This window comes from Candoia aspera, chromosome 7 (genome assembly GCF_035149785.1).
Source record: "Candoia aspera isolate rCanAsp1 chromosome 7, rCanAsp1.hap2, whole genome shotgun sequence".
In the NCBI taxonomy this organism is placed as follows: domain Eukaryota; kingdom Metazoa; phylum Chordata; class Lepidosauria; order Squamata; family Boidae; genus Candoia; species Candoia aspera.
Window position 1 is genome coordinate 24,182,439 of NC_086159.1, and position 17,752 is coordinate 24,200,190.

General features: G+C 40.9%; 2 protein-coding genes across 4 annotated transcripts in view; one reads left to right on the top strand and one right to left on the bottom strand.

Moving 5' to 3' along the window:
- MTERF2 (mitochondrial transcription termination factor 2) overlaps positions 1-17,752 on the bottom strand; it is a 99,729-nt gene that overhangs the window by 21,946 nt on the left and 60,031 nt on the right. The gene's annotated exons all lie outside the window — the stretch shown is intronic.
- RIC8B (RIC8 guanine nucleotide exchange factor B) overlaps positions 1-17,752 on the top strand; it is a 41,505-nt gene that overhangs the window by 7,607 nt on the left and 16,146 nt on the right. The window contains exons 3-4 of the mRNA XM_063309286.1: positions 255-863; positions 4,597-4,691. Coding sequence (XP_063165356.1) covers positions 255-863; positions 4,597-4,691 — 704 coding nt within the window. The remainder of the gene's footprint in view (positions 1-254; positions 864-4,596; positions 4,692-17,752) is intronic.

Genomic DNA, 17,752 nt, shown 5'->3' on the forward strand with positions numbered 1-17,752 from the left:
GCAACTGATATGCCAGTGAAACGCTGTAATATATACTGCTTTCGATGTTACTTGAATTCATTTGTTGATGGACTTAATGTATTCTTTACTTGTACTGTATGTTTTCTGTTGAAATAACTTCCTAGCAATAAATCAGGTAGAGCACACAATAAATAGGCATTGTGAAGATCATTAAAACTTTGTGATTTGAGGTAGACTATGGATTTGGTATATTCCAGGGGAAATAATACGTTTTTTCCATCCCCTTTGTTTAGCAACTGTGTGAAGGAATACTGCAACTATTAAACAAAGACATAAACACATCCTACAGAGTCACTTGTCTAGAAGCGCTTCGCATTCTCTCAAGAGACAAGAAAGTCTTAGTTCCTGTAACCACAAAGACCAACATGCAGACCTTGATGAAGCTAGCAAAGCTGAATACCCTGGAAGATCATTTGGAGGATGTGACTGATTTTCCCGTCATAGTGGAAGCTCTAAAATGCCTTTGCAACATTGTTTTTAATAGCCCAGCTGCCCAGAAACTCAGCCTAGAACTGAACTTGGCAGCCACGCTTTGCAATCTTCTGAGAAAATGCAAGGACCAGCAATTTGTGGAAGACATTAAGTGCTTTGATCTACGTCTCCTCTTCCTTCTCTCCCTCCTGCACACAGATATCCGATCCCAGTTGCGTAATGACCTCCAGGGATTGCCCCTGTTGACTCAGGCCTTGGAAAGTGCATTTAGCATAACATGGACAGATAAGTACATCACAGCTGAGGACCAAGAGATGTCACCTTTGTCACTTCAAGAAACAGATTGTGCCATTGAAGCTTTGAAAGCTCTCTTTAACGTTACTCTTGACAGCTGGAACGTACACAGCGAGGTAAGGCTTGAACTGAGATCGTTCTGATCGTACTTTTTTCTTTTTTCTTAGACTCCTGGGCTGATGTTTATAGATGCCATATGCACAGCCCAGAAATGCAGGCAGGCCAACAGATGCACTTTTACTACTGTTCTGGATGAAATAGCTCAGTTGCGCGTTCATTCTCAAGTGGCAGCAGTTTAGTTCTGCAACAAAACATGGTCTCAACTGATGTAGGAATACCAGAGGATATATTTACTCTCCATTGCATTGGCTTGCAAATAGCGTAGCCAAGGAGTACGATACTACTGGTGGAAAGAGTAGTTCTTTCCTTTACTTGTTTGTAAACATATCCAATAAGTATTCCCATAGCTCCTAATTAAATATGTACATTTCTTTCATGGTGTACATATAAACAGCAAATTAGTTAGAATATCAGATTGTTGCGAAGTTAGTTCATGTCAATTATTTCTATAATAAGGAAACCTTAATTGAACAGATAGATTGAGGTAACTGTCAATAGGTAAGAATTTCAGAGAAATACATTGTAGTGCAGCATGGAGAGGAAAAATAATACTTAAACTAATAATTCTGGGTATCACTTTTCCAAAACTCAGTATACTTACAATAAAGTATTTGAATGCTAAAGTTCAGTGGGTGCATTTTGACAACGTTCTCCTGTCATGTATGCCCCAAAGGAGAAAAGTCAAGAGCCTAAATAAAGAGAATACAAGTCAAAACTAGTGACCTGAAGCCATCTAGATATTGATGAACTTCAGTTCCCACCATTACTTTCATTTCCCAAATTGACTGGGATTGCCGGGTGTTGCAATAAAGTATGTCTGAGAAACAATAGGTTCTCAGTCCTTGGTGTTCATGTTATGGGAAAGGAAAAAATAAATTGGAAGGAAGGAAGTAGAAATTCATTACCAACAACAATCCAATGTCTGTCAATCTAATTGTGCAATTTTTAAAAATTTTAAAGTAAGAGGTGTTTCTATATTTTGAATATCACCTTTGGGTAGTAGGACAAACAGTTTCCCTAGAACAGAGTTACCTTATTGTAACTGTAGTCAAAACATCCCAGTATATTTTGAGAAAACACCTTGCAGTTTCAGTAAACACATACAGTTGTACAGCATGTAAGAGATTAGGCGTCTCAGGTTAAATTGTATGTTTCAGTGAATCCCTAAGTAAATAGATACTGATACAACCTCACCTTACTTCAAAATTAAACATAACCTCTTTCTGAAAAATTGAATGTGAAGTTGTTTATAGATTCAGAATAAGACAGTAGTGAATATGATAGATGCAAGAGTTTGGACATTTTTCTGGCCAGTCCTGTTACAACCTCCTTTTGCAGAAACAGCTTCTGAAGCTTCAACAGTTTCCGCAGCCAGCTAAGAGTCTTTGTATCCTTACTTTTGGAATTGTTCTCCACTCTTCCTTGCAGAACTCTTCTAGCCCAAAAATATGTCTATATTCTTCTAACCAAAAAATATAACTTTCCTTGCATACACTGCATATTTGAGATCTCCCCACAGATTTTCAGCAATATTCAAGTCCAAAGCTTTTGTCGTTTTTTCTTGTAAATACTTTATACTAGAAGCTAAGGTCCCAAAGATGGTGACAGACAGAGAAGCTGAAGATAGGCTGCATATTTCAGTAAGGCAACCATATGAAACTTACCTCCAGGTAAGGTAAGGTAAGGTAGTAAGTTTCTTTTTTTAAATATAATTTTTATTAAGAATGTTAATTACAATAGTAAAAACTAATACAAACTAAACTTAGAGAAAGAGAAGAGAATGGAAAGAAAGAAGAAAAAGGGAAGGGAAAAAAAAGAAAAAAGAATATAAAGAAAAAGAAAAGAAATATATAAAGAAGTTACTTCCAACCTTCATCACAATAAGTATAAACAAATTTAATAATCCTTCACCCATTATATTGTTAACAGGTATCTCTTCATCCCAAATCCCATCCCTTATCTATAGACAAATCCATAAAACAGCAACTTTTCAATCCTGGTGTCAGCAAAAAGTCCATAAAGGGTTGCCAGAACCATGTTAAAGTGGCAAGTTTCCAATGGTTGCCTTACTAAAATATCCAGCCTCTCTTCAGCTTCAGTGCACGCCATCATCTTTGGACAATCCAACTGTGTTAACCAGGTATTTTTAGTTAAAGCTGAATAATGACTTTTAGAATGCCCTTTAAAAAGTGATATAGCATATGCCATAACTTTATAAAAAACTGAGATATATTGAAAAATTGTAAGCTTCACATTTCAGATCCCATGCTTATTTACTTATTTATATTTTACTAATTTTAAAAAAATGTCAGCAAGGTTGGTGTTGATCTGACTTCAGGTGGAACACTATTCCAAAGGAAAGGGACAACAATGGAAAAGGCATATCCTGGTTGCAACACTGCTTCAAGGATGGCACTCAAAAGGTATCCCTATTATCTCATTGGGTGGGCAGAAACAGCTGGGAGTAAGTGGTCTAACGGATGTCCATGCCCCAAGCTATGTGAGGAGTTAAAGATGACAATCAGCAACTTTAATTGCACTTGGAAGCCAACTTCATGTTCACAGTTCTAGCAGTAAGTAATGTTACTTGGGTAAACTGAGAGGTGCCCTTAGCTACTTGAATCACTGCATTCTGGACCAGGCGTAGCTTCTGGCTAGTCTTCAAGGGCAGCCTCATATAAACATGTTGCAATAGTCCAATCAAAAGATGACCAAGGCATGAGCGACTGTGAATAGAGGCTTTTCATTCCTTCAGTTACAAAAACGCTTGCAACTGGTGCATGGGTTGGAGTTGTGCAAAGGTCCTCCTGTAAGTCTCACAGTAAGCAAAGAGAAGTAAATAATACATAAATACTAAATTTTCAGAAAGTTGCTGTGTTTAACTGTTTATTCTGTGGTGGTAGTATCAGCTTCTTTTTACCTTTTATTTGTTGAAACATATGACTTGCTCAGAGGTGCCTAAAATTTGTTGTACATGCCAAGGATGTTTTTGAAAAATACAATATTCTGAATTCAGATTCTCTGACAAATCTTTTTCAGTAATCGTTTAAGCATGGCTTAGTTGGATTTTTTTAAAAGAGTAAACTGGAAGAACTTGAACAGAACCCATGGGCAAGGTGTAGTTCAAGAAACAAATCCAGGGCCAATCAGTTCCCAGTACTGAAAGTCTCTCTCTCTAGGACAGAGGAATGGATCAGGAGCACATGTGGGTGATCTCCCAGAGATTGGTCAGGTGCATCAAAAGGCCAGTGTGGATGGAGGGTGGCAGAGAAAGGTGTAGCCTAATCAACAATTCTACTTCCAAAGCTTGTGTAGTATTAGCTAGTCAGCTAAACAGCTAGATTAGAAGTGACAAGTAGAACTAACCAATTCTAAACAGAAATGCTAGAAAAAACAGCCAGGAGGCTGGATCCTGGCACTTACAAGGATTGGTTACTTTATTTGAGTCTTGTTTAATGTCAAAAAGAATGCTGGATACAAGAGACATAAACTTGCATGAGTAATAATGCTCTGGAATGAGGTAGTTTATTGGCTGCTGGCTCACTTTTATGAACATGTAGCTTGAAACAAGAGTTGTCCAAAGTACATGACTCAACAGCTTTCAGATTGATAAGGATACTGTACTGTGATAGTCTTCCTATTTTAATGTATTGTTTTTGTGACATGGAACTTCTCCTTTGTGGCCATCATAATAAAATACATTCCTCTTCATAATTCGTATTTATACAGAATGATTCTCATGAATTTCGTTATATGACTGCCATTCTGCGTCATTGCTTATTGACTCTGGGCCCTACCGAAGATAAAACTGAGGAATTACACAGGTTAGTGAAATTATAAATCTGGTTATTCTTAGAACAGTGTTCTAGTTTGGTCTGGTGCTCATCTGTTATATCTAAATAAAGGAGTAAGTAAACTGGTGCTTTCCATATATAGTGGACCATAGTTGCCATAAGTCTCACCATTATGATGAATACTATAGATTCTGAAATAACTGGTCTTTTCTTGAAGCAGACACTTATATTTCAATGACTTTACAAAATGAAAAAGTGGCTGCCCATCAGGAACTTTTGTTTAAGACTGAATTAATGTAAGGAGAGCTTGCTCACTTAATATTCCATAGTGTCATGCGCTGCCTGCCTCTGAATAATACTCAGACACTGGTTCGTGGATCAGGCTCTGATTTATTCACAGCGCAGTAACAGCGTCGGAAGAAAAAAGCTGAGAGTGACAGGAGCGCGCCGGTGCGGGGTTTAAATACCCCGCGCCGGTCAGCGCCCCCTCACTCGCGGTCACGTCACCCCCCTTTGTCCAATACGTTGCCCTGCCGGTGGGTGAGGGGTTGTGAGGCCCCGCTGGCGTTCCGGGATCGCCCATCATCAGGTTTTCTATTCCTCTGGTGATTGCTGTCAGCTGGGCGATCTCCGATGTATTGGCGCTGATGGCTTGGGTGTGCTCCGTGATCCGTTTAGTTATTGTTTGTTGGCCGTTAGTCGTTGTGGGTTGATGGCTACTTATCTTGAGCCCCTTCACCTATTTCCTTGCTATTGTCATGTGTGCCATTGCGCTGATGACTTCAGCTCAACGGCACTCATGACACATAGCAGGGTTTATATTTTTATGCTAATGGTAATATTGTTATGATAGAGATTTGTCTACTAACTTCCAAGATATTGTGATTTTTTAAAATAACATTTTAGAAAAGAATTGTCACAATTATGATTTAAAGAAGTTTTCTGTAAACTTCTAGTTTTAGGCCTGTTGGAGCTAGCCATCTGCAAAAAACTTCTCATAAGTTTTTTGAACGTAAGAAACTGCAGGATGGTCATAGAATTTATGAAGCTTTAAACATTTATTTAGTAGGTTAGCCCAAATACAGTATCTTTCCACAGCCTCAAGTCCAGATATACTGTAATTAAACAGTAACATATACATTATTCATAGTGATACTGAGAAGTGGATAGAGACCCCCTTCAGGATCAAGGCAGTAAATAAGACCATGTTTATTATTTATTTATTTATCTATCTATTTATTTATCAAATTTATATGGCCGCCCATCTCACAAAAAGTGACTCTGGGCAGCATACAAACAAAGATATAAAACAATAAACATATCAAAAAACAGTCATTATTGAAAAGTTTTTTAAAAATCATAAGGCATACAAGTATTAGATGTTAACAGCAATAATGGAGCCACCTCAAGATCTCACCGGTCCCCTGGGACCCGCAGGCCTGATGACATAGCAAGCTCTTGAGGGACTTCTGGAAAATAAGTAGATATGGAGCTAACCTCACTTCAGGGGGGAGAACGTTCCATAAGGCAGGTGCCATGGCAGAGAAGGCCCACCTCCTGGGACCCTAACAGACGGGACCTGCAGCATGCCTCTTCTGTTAGATCTGATGGGACAGGCAGATGTAATCAGGGTGAGGGAGCCCCTCAAATAATCTGTCCCTCAAAATGTTGTTTTAAGAATGGAGCTTTGCTTAAGCTAGAGATTGTAATTAATATTCATACCTCCTAATACCTCAAGTATTAGGTATTAGGTATTTTAAAATTTCTTCAGCAAAGGATCGTTACCTTGTCATGGTGCTGGAGCTTGAGCACCTCAATGATGCCATGAGCTAAACCATGAAGGGCCACCCAAGACGGGAAGGTCATGACAGAGAGGTTGGACTAAATGCGATCCCTGGGGAAGGTAATGGCAACCCACCCCAGTATTCTTGCCGTGAAAACTAAATGGATCAGTACAACCAGAGATATGTCAGTATACCATCGGAAGATGAGACCCCCAGGTCGGAAGATGGTCAAAATGCTACTGGGGGGGAACAGAGGATGAGTTCAACTAGCCCCAGACATGATGACGCAGCTACCTCAAAGCCGAAAGGACGGCTAGCAGCCAACGGTGCTGGTGGTGAACGGCGAATCCGATGTTCTAAGGATCAACACACCATTGGAACCTGGAATGTAAGATCTATGAGCCAGGGCAAATTGGATGTGGTTATTGGTGAGATGTCAAGATTAAAGATAGACATTTTGGGCCCCAGTGAACTGAAATGGACTGGAATGGGCCACTTCACATCAAATGACCACCAGATCTACTACTGTGGACAAGAGGACCACAGAAGAAATGGAGTAGCCTTCATAATTAATAGTAAAGTGGCTAAAGCAGTGCTTGGATACAATCCAAAAAACAATAGAATGATCTCAATTCGAATTCAGGGCAAGCCATCTAACATCACAGTGATCCAAATATACACCCCAACCACAGATGCTGAAGAAGCTGAAGTAGAGCAGTTCTATGAGGATCTGCAGCACCTACTGGACAACACGCCTAAAAGAGATGTTATTTTCATCACAGGAGACTGGAATGCTAAGGTGGGCAGTCAAATGACACCTGGAATTACAGGTAAGCATGGCCTGGGAGAACAAAACGAAGCAGGACATAGGCTGATAGAATTTTGCCAAGACAACTCACTCTGCATAACAAACACTCTCTTCCAACAACCTAAGAGACGGCTTTATACATGGACTTCCCCAGATGGACAACACCGAAATCAGATTGACTACATCCTTTGCAGCCAAAGGTGGCGGACATCTGTACAGTCGGTAAAAAGAAGACCTGGAGCTGACTGTAGTTCCGATCACGAACTTCTTATTGCACAATTTAGGATCAGACTAAAGAGATTAGGGAAGACCCACAGATCAGCTCGATATGAGCTCACTAATATTCCTAAGGAATATGCAGTGGAGGTGAAGAATCGATTTAAGGGACTGGACTTAGTAGATAGGGTCCCGGAAGAACTCTGGACAGAAGTTCGCAACATTGTTCAGGAGGCGGCAACAAAATACATCCCAAAGAAAGAGAAAACCAAAAAGGCAAACTGCCTGTCTGCTGAGACACTAGAAGTAGCCCAAGAAAGAAGGAAAGCAAAAGGCAACAGTGATAGGGGGAGATATGCCCAATTAAATGCAAAATTCCAGGGGTTAGCCAGAAGAGATAAGGAATTATTTTTAAACAAGCAATGCGCGGAAGTGGAAGAAGACAATAGAATAGGAAGGACAAGAGACCTCTTCCAGAAAATTAGAAACATTGGAGGTAAATTCCAGGCCAAAATGGGCATGATCAAAAACAAAGATGGCAACGACCTAACAGAAGAAGAAGAGATCAAGAAAAGGTGGCAAGAGTATACAGAAGACCTGTATAGGAAGGATAACAATATTGGGGATAGCTTTGACGGTGTCGTCAGTGAGTGAGGTTGAATGGGCCTTAAGAAGCATTGCTAACAACAAGGCAGCAGGAGACGACGGCATCCCAGCTGAACTGTTCAGAATCTTGCAAGATGATGCTGTCAAGGTAATGCATGCTATATGCCAGCAAATTTGGAAAACACAAGAATGGCCATCAGATTGGAAAAAATCAACTTATATCCCCATACCAAAAAAGGGAAACACTAAAGAATGTCCAAACTATCGAACAGTGGCACTCATTTCACATGCCAGTAAGGTAATGCTCAAGATCCTGCAAGGTAGACTTCAGCAATTCATGGAGCAAGAATTGCCAGATGTACAAGCTGGGTTTAGAAAAGGCAGAGGAACTAGGGACCAAATTGCCAATATCCGCTGGATAATGGAAAAAGCCAGGGAGTTTCAGAAAAACTTCTATTTCTGTTTTATTGACTATTCTAAAGCCTTTGACTGTGTGGACCACAACAAATTGTGGCAAGTTCTTAGTGGTATAGGGATACCAAGTCATCTTATCTGCCTCCTGAAGAATCTGTATAACGACCAAGTAGCAACAGTAAGAACAGACCACAGAACAACGGACTTGTTTAAGATTGGGAAAGGAGTACGGCAGGGCTGTATACTCTCACCCTACCTATTCAACTTGTGCACAGAACACATCATGTGACATGCTGGGCTTGAGGAATCCAAGAGGAGTTAAAATCGCTGGAAGAAACATTAACAATCTCAGATATGCAGATGATACCACTTCAATGGCTGAAAGTGAAGAGGAACTGAGGAGCCTTATGATGAAAGTGAAAGAAAGTGCAAAAGCTGGTTTGCAGCTAAACCTCAAAAAAACCAAGATTATGGCAACCAGCTTGATTGATAACTGGCAAATAGAGGGAGAAAATGTAGAGGCAGTGAAAGACTTTGTATTTCTAGGTGCAAAGATTACTGCAGATGCTGACTGCAGTCAGGAAATCAGAAGACGTTTAATCCTTGGGAGAAGGGCAATGACAAATCTCGATAAAATAGTTAAGAGCAGAGACATCACACTGACAACAAAGGTCCGCATAGTTAAAGCAATGGTAGTAACATATGGCTGCAAGAGCTGGACCATAAGGAAGGCTGAGAGAAAGAAGGAAGATCGATGCTTTTGAACTGTGGTGTTGGAGGAAAATTCTGAGAGTGCCTTGGACTGCAAGAAGATCAAACCAGTCCATCCTCCAGGAAATCAAGCCAGACTGCTCACTTGAGGGAACGATATTAAAGGCAAAACTGAAATACTTTGGCCACATAATGAGAAGACAGGACACCCTGGAGAAGATGCTGATGCTAGGGAGAGTGGAGGGCAAAAGGAAGAGGGGCCGACCAAGGGCAAGGTGGATGGATGATATTCTAGAGGTGACGGACTCGTCCCTGGGGGAGCTGGGGGTGTTGATGACCGACAGGAAGCCCTGGCGTGGGCTGGTCCATGAAGTCACGAAGAGTCGGAAGTGACTAAACGAATAAACAACAATTTTAAAATTTATTCACCTTAGTAAAAATTGTTGTTTTTAAAATGTTTCATTTCAAATGCTCTGGAAAGCATCAGTAACTTTCCCAACAGATTATCTCCTTGTGTAGATCATTTTTTTTTTCAGAATGGACTGACATGTGGCTTCAGCTGCTGAAGTACTGGCCTGGGAGAATTGGTTTTAAGGATAGACAAGAGAGAAAATAGAAACACAACTCAAGGTTTACTTTGCTCAGTGCTGTTGGATTGGATTCAAGTGTAGGAGCAGGCAGGTAGGATACAGATGCAGGTTTGTTTGCCCGTCCACCAGTAGAGCTCTTACAGTCCTCCTTTTCCCCCAAAAGGTACACATAAATTTGCCAGACCTTGCTGAAAAAATAATCTGTTGCACAATTTTCAGATGTTGCCATGAGCACTGATGGTGAGCAGGAGGGGGCCCCTATCCAGGGGGGAAAACGCATGCGTAGTAGCGAGGAATTGAGCAGTCATTCATAGAGACACAGAACAGACCCTCCTTGACTTTTGGGGTTTATCTGTCTGGGTTTTTCCCACGCTTCTTCAGTTTGTTAGGATTTTCTATCTAATGTAGTAGTCATAAAACATTAGAGACTTATTCTTTGTCTCAGCGTGGTTCCTGCCTGTTAGGACATCAATCCTAACAAACTGAAGAAGCATGAGAAAACCCAGACAGATAAACCGCAAAAGTCAAGGCGGGTCTGTTCTGAGTCTCTTTGAATGACTGCTCAATTCCTTGCTACTACGCATGCGTTTTCCCCCTGGATAGGGGCCCCTTCCTGCTCACCATCTGTGCTCATGACAGATACCGTGTATATGTTCCATTCATGGAAACTGTTTCTGCCTCATTCCAAGGTCCCCCTGCCACTCCACAGCCTACTTTATTCGACAGTTTCCCAACCTCCAGTGTAGCATTGGGGAAGGGGGGACAGAAGTGCTGATATGTGTTCTGTGTGTGGGTGAGTGGAGGGATGATCTCTTTTATTAGTTGAGCTGCATGCTTCTAAATCTGGATTCAACCCCTGGCATCGGAGATCAGCAAGTATGGCAAATATGTGGGTCATCTGTGGATTGCCCACAGCTGGAATCCCCCCTGTGCTTTGCTGATCTTGTTCTGAGTCTAGGGTTCCAAATAAAGTATGAAGCTGCTATGAACAGTGGCCTTTTGCACCAAGTTTGTGAAAGGTGATCGGGGCATAAGAGCATAATTGCTCACTTGTTTTCCTTCTCTGCCAACATCTCAAATTTTGGCAAGTTGACCTTGCCATTAAAGACATAACCTGAAATCAAACATGAGTTTCTTTGGATATTTAGTTCTGTCTGATATCTTCTGTTAAGCATTCAACAGACCCAATGTTGTGACCATAGCATTTTTTGACTGGAATTGGAAGCGGAGCTAAAGTACTTGCATGAGCTTGACCTTAAAAATATAGATGTTTTGCAAAGCCTTTCCTGGCTTATTTACCTCTCTTTCCTTGTCTATCCCAATTATTACGTCATCCTTTATAAAATCTTCTGTGCTTCATGATCGAGTTTGTGTGCCCTTCTCACAGTACCTGCTCATGCCTGCCTGCAAATCTTAACACCATATATTCCTTAGTATCCATTCCATGTAGTGAGAGTAGGAGCAGTACTGGAAGTTTCCTACCAGAGTCCCTTTGGGAGATGGGCGATGATAAATTTGATTAATAAATAAATAAAGTTGTGAGCATCATCCTTGCAACTCTGTCCAATAGATCCAAAGATGGAAGTCCCATAATTATTTGAAAATGGTTCTGTTTTCCTCTGAATATCAGATGCTAAGCTATAATGTGGTTTGCTTGGTTTCAGCTACAGGGTTATGTGAACCCAGCCAGTTGTGATTTATTCAGTTAAACCACATTTAAATAATTCAAGACATGATGTGTGAACTCAGTATCTTCTACGTGAAGTCAGGAGACCAAGGCTGGAGTATAGATGAGGTGTGAGCCCTCTCCTGATCTAATCTTAAAGATTAAGAGTGACACAGTTGGAATTATAGTAAGGTGCAATCATATTTAAACTCTTACATTCTGCTGATGTATCAGTTGGACAAGTTAAGTGTTTAAAAGGTCAAAACTATATGTGTTTTGTATTGGTGCATTCTTACTTTCTAACATCCTGAAACACTACAACAAGGGGAAAAAAACAGAAGACAGCAGCAGCAGCCAGTATGGTTGCACGGAAATTGTAATGAAAATAAAAAAGACACATACAGGAGATGGAAAGAGGGACAGTCACCAAGGAAAATCACATATGGATAACCCATGTTGGTTGAGAAGATGTTAAGAAAGCTAAACTTCAGAATGAGCAGAGATTAGTGAAGGATATTAAAGAAAAGAAAGGTGACTTGTCTGGATAAGTTCAAAATATAAGGAAAGATTGCAGAAAGGAAACAAATAATAAAGAAATGGCAGGCTACCCAATTTCTGCTTGGGCTTAGTCTTCTTTGAGAAAAGGAATTTGCATTCTTGCAGGCAATTGTGAAGAGCGTGTTGAAGGAGCAAGTTTCTTGGCCAAGCTTAATAGTGTTAGGGAATATCTACTGATCTTGGATGACCTCAGATGTCCAGGGCCAGATTGATTGTATCCTAGAGCATTGAAGAAATTTGCTCACAATCTGGCTCAATCTCTGTTGATGATCTTTGAAAAGTCCTGAAGAAGGAGAGAAATATCAGATAACTGAAGGAAGGGAAATGTTCCTGTTGTCAAAAATAGGGGAAAAGAGGGCTCAGAGAACTACAAACAGGTCCATTACCATTGATACTTGGGGAAATTTTAGAGCAGATCATAAAGAAATTGATCTGTAAGCTTTTGAAAACAGTATGGTTGTTACCAAAAGTCAGCATAGATTTGTCAAGAACAAATCTTATCAATCTAATCTTACTTCAGTTTTTGATTGGGTAACTTTCTTAGTAGGTTGTAGGAATGCAATATATGTTGACTTTAACAAGAATTTGATGATGTACATGTGGCATTCTGATCAGTAAGCTAGTTAAAGATGGGCTGGATGGTTTGTCAAACAGGTGGCTCTACTGCTTGCTTGAAAACCATAAAACTACTCACTGCTGGTTCCTCATCATACTGGAATGTTACCAAGTAGAGCACCAGAAAATTCAATCATGTGGCCAGAACACTTCAACTTTTTAAATAATGACTTAGATGAAGAGGTGAACAGTAGTGCTTATCCAGTTTGCAGATGACACAAAGCTGTGTAGCAGGGGTCGTGAGCCAATTAGAGGGGGTATCACAAATTATTTTAAATTTTGCACAGAAGTCAAGCTCAGACTTTTGAGTACACTAAGTGTATACATTTGTTTTCCATCTGCTTCCTTTTCTTAGTGTTACTGCGTTGACTGTGTTTGATCTCCTTGATCTTACTGTGATGATTGCCTTAATCTAAATAAAACTTACAGACTCAGAATCTTGATTCAGGTTCTTGATTTATTTAGAAAAGAGTGCAAACATGTAAAAAGCTGAGAATGAGAAAAGCGCGCCCAAACTCAAACTAAATAGCGTCTTTGCAAACATCACTCCACCCCCTCCCTCACAAGCAGCCCTCCCCACATTCCCAGGTGCTCCTAACGAGCACCGCTGATCATCGGGCTAAACGACCTTGACATTTAAGAGATAGCCGAAACACATTCCTCCCTGGCACCATCCAGCCTGTTTATTGTACAAGGTTCCCAGCAGCACCCTCCCAGCCAGTACACGTGTCAGCACCATGGCAAGCGAACCGTTACGATGTAATCCCATCTGAATGGTGAACATGACACTTACCAGCATAGCAGTTTTTATAGTGTTTAATAATTCATAATCTTTCTGGCTGTACAAATTTTTGTTTCCATATTTATCCTTTATTTCAGTGTTAAGTATGGGTTTGGATCCATCAACTATTTTAAGAATCCAAGGATCCCAATGTTAAGTTTCAGTAATTAATATGCAGTGCATATGCATGAGATAGTTAATTTCAAATTCTAAAAATAATGAACTGTTTTAAAGTGAAGAAAGAAAGTTTGAGATATTCTATCATGGGGAAGATGTGTAAAGAATAGGATTACTTTAGTTGGGGGAGGAAGAATGCCCAACATGATTATATTGCATTCTCCAACTCTGTTTCAGCTTTGTTTTTAAAAAATGGTTCATTTTTTGTTTCTGATACTTTGTGGGGGAACTATTTATGTAACAATGGTTGACCATCTTAACAACTAATTCTAAGTTACTAAAAAAAAAGATAAAAATATGAAACCACACTTGTTTAAATAATAATAATGATAATAATAATAATTTGTTTAATTTGGATGCCTCTTGATTCTCAATGACTCCGGGCAGATTGAGGCACCTCACAACTACTTGGCAATGTGAAATAAGACATCCATATCAGGTTCCACTAACATAAAGCCAAATCTTCACAGCCTTCTGGAAAGGCAACAGGGTTGGGGCCATCTGAATCTCATGGGGGAGGTTGTTCCATTGGACATGTGCCATGACAGAGAAGGTATGTCTCCTGAGTCCCATTAGATGACCTTGATTCACAGAAGGGACCTGGAGCATATCTACTCTGCCAGATCGGGGGGGAGGGGGGGACAAACAGAAACCACTGGAGACAGGTAGTCTCTCAAGTCCTGTGGCATGCAGAATTTTAAAGGTAACAACCTGCACATTGAATTGCATCCAGAAGCCTACTGGAAGCCAGTGCAGCTCTCATAACAGTGATGTTACATGGGTGTACCACAGCGTGTCCCAAACTGCATATGCTGCCACATTCTGGACCAATTGTATCTTCCAGATGCTTTTCATATAGCGTGCATTGCAGTAGTCCAACTGGGAAGTAAAGGCATTAATTACTGTGACCAGTGCTTCCCATGGGTACAATTGGTGCACAAGATTAAGTTATGCAAACCCCCTTCTGACCACAGTTGCCATCTGCTCATTGAGCACGAGCCATGAGGAATCCCAAGTTGGACACCAGCTCTTCCTGGGGTAGTGCTACCCCATCCAGAGTTAACAATGGAAAGTCTCCAAATCTGGAGATCAGGCCCTGAACCCACAGCCATTCTGTCTTAGTAGGGTTGAGTTGAAGCTGGTTCTTCCCCATCCAGATCCTCACAGCCTCCAGGCACTGAAAAAAACCCCTCAATGTTATCATTTGGATAAAAATTGTTTCGGAAGGTCTTCTGAGGTGAGAAGCAGCCATAATCATAATCATCCCTGAAACCATGTAAATCAAAAACTTTAAAATGAATGTATGTTGAATCTTATCTTTGTCCATCAGATACTTGATTCATTGTTCTTCAATTACCACAGAAAAGACCATGTTTAAACAGCATTTCAAAATATGTAGTTTACTGCCAAGCTTATTTATTGCTATTACTATTCAAATGTAAATAGCCAGGAGATGACCTAAAGATTTCATTGCACAGCTCTTCATTGTTTGGGGGAGCGATTGTGAAAGTTAGGATTTATATCCAGGTAAGAATTTAAGAAAAATCCCTTGATGCCTCACATTTTTTAAGTTCAGTGAAATGGTGTACCCGAGTGACATGTAAAATGTTGACTGTTTGACAGAGACCTCAATATTCATCAGTTAAGGTAAAGGTAAAGGTTTCCCTTGACGTAAAGTCCAGTCGTGTCCGACTCTAGGGGGCGGTGCTCATCTCCGTTTCAAAGCCTTGGAGCCGGCGTTGTCATAGACACTTCCGGGTCATGTGGCCAGCATGACTCACGGAACGCCGTTACCTTCCCGCCGAAGCGGTACCAATTAATCTACTTACATTTGCATGTTTTCGAACTGCTTGGTGTGCAGAAGCTGGGACGAGCAACGGGAGCTCACCCCGCCGCGCGGTTTCGAATCGCCGACCTTCCGATCGACAGCTCAGCGGTTTAACCCGCAGCGCCAGTTACTCAAACATAAATTCACTTTGTGCTTGTCTCACACTGTCTACATTTCAGATGATGGGAAAAGCCTCTGCCTGAGACCTTGGAGAGCTGTTGAATGTCAGAAAAGCATTAGGCTAGGTGGATAAGGGTCTGATCTTATCCATTCAATTGTTTTCTAGCTCCCCCTTGTAAAGTGATTATTTCACTTTGTTAGAGGGTTGCCTTGCCATCGGAAGATGAGACTCCCAGGTTGGAAGATAGTCAAAATGCTACTGGGGAGGAACAGAGGATGAGTTCAACTAGCCCCAGACGTGATGACGCAGCTAGCTCAAAGCTGAAAGGACAGCTAGCGGCCGACGGTGCTGGTGGTGAACGGCGAATCCGATGTTCTAAGGATCAACACACCATTGGAACCTGGAATGTAAGATCTATGAGCCAGGGCAAATTGGATGTGGTTATTGGTGAGATGTCAAGATTAAAGATGGACATTTTGGGCATCAGTGAACTGAAATGGACTGGAATGGGCCACTTCACATCAAATGACCATCAGATCTTCTACTGTGGACAAGAGGACCACAGAAGAAATGGAGTAGCCTTCATAATTAATAGTAAAGTGGCTAAAGCAGTGCTTGGATACAATCCAAAAAATGATAGAATGATCTTAATTCGAATTCAGGGCAAGCCATCTAACATCACAGTGATCCAAATATATACCCCAACCACAGATGCTGAAGAAGCTGAAGTAGAGCAGTTCTATGAGGATCTGCAGCACCTACTGGACAACACGCCTAAAAGAGATGTTATTTTCATCACAGGAGACTGGAATGCTAAGGTGAGCAGTCAAATGACACCTGGAATTACAGGTAAGCATGGCCTGGGAGAACAAAACGAAGCAGGACATAGGCTGATAGAATTTTGCCAAGACAACTCACTCTGCATAACAAACACTCTCTTCCAACAACCTAAGAGACGGCTTTATACATGGACTTCCCCAGATGGACAACACCGAAATCAGATTGACTACATCCTTTGCAGCCAAAGGTGGCGGACATCTATACAGTCGGTAAAAAGAAGACCTGGAGCTGACTGTAGTTCAGATCACGAACTTCTTATTGCACAATTTAGGATCAGACTAAAGAGATTAGGGAAGACCCACAGATCAGCTCGATATGAGCTCACTAAGGAGCTCATATCCTTAGTGAGCTCATATCCTCATATCCTAAGGAATATGCAGTGGAGGTGAAGAATCGATTTAAGGGACTGGACTTAGTAGATAGGGTTCCGGAAGAACTCTGGACAGAAGTTCACAACATTGTTCAGGAGGCGGCAACAAAATACATCCCAAAGAAAGAGAAAACCAAGAAGGCAAAGTGGCTGTCTGCTGAGACACTAGAAGTAGCCCAAGAAAGGAGGAAAGCAAAAGGCAACAGTGATAGGGGGAAATATGCCCAATTAAATGCAAAATTCCAGAGGTTAGCCAGAAGAGATAAGGAATTATTTTTAAACAAGCAATGCGTGGAAATGGAAGAAGACAATAGAATAGGAAGAACAAGAGACCTCTTCCAGAAAATCAGAAACATTGGAGGTAAATTCCAGGCCAAAATGGGCATGATCAAAAACAAAGATGGCAAGGACCTAACAGAAGAAGAAGAGATCAAGAAAAGGTGGCAAGAATAGACAGAAGACCTGTATAGGAAGGATAACAATATTGGGGATAGCTTTGACGGTGTGGTCAGTGAGCTAGAGCCAGACATCCTGAAGAGTGAGGTTGAATGGGCCTTAAGAAGCATTGCTAACAACAAGGCAGCAGGAGACGACGGCATCCCAGCTGAACTGTTCAAAATCTTGCAAGATGATGCTGTCAAGGTAATGCATGCTATATGCCAGCAAATTTGGAAAACACAAGAATGGCCATCAGATTGGAAAAAATCAACTTATATCCCCATACCAAAAAAGGGAAACACTAAAGAATGTCCAAACTATCGAACAGTGGCACTCATTTCACATGCCAGTAAGGTGATGCTCAAGATCCTGCAAGGTAGACTTCAGCAATTCATGGAGCAAGAATTGCCAGATGTACAAGCTGCGTTTAGAAAAGGCAGAGGAACTAGGGACCAAATTGCCAATATCCGCTGGATAATGGAAAAAGCCAGGGAGTTTCAGAAAAACTTCTATTTCTGTTTTATTGACTATTCTAAAGCCTTTGACTGTGTGGACCAGAACAAATTGT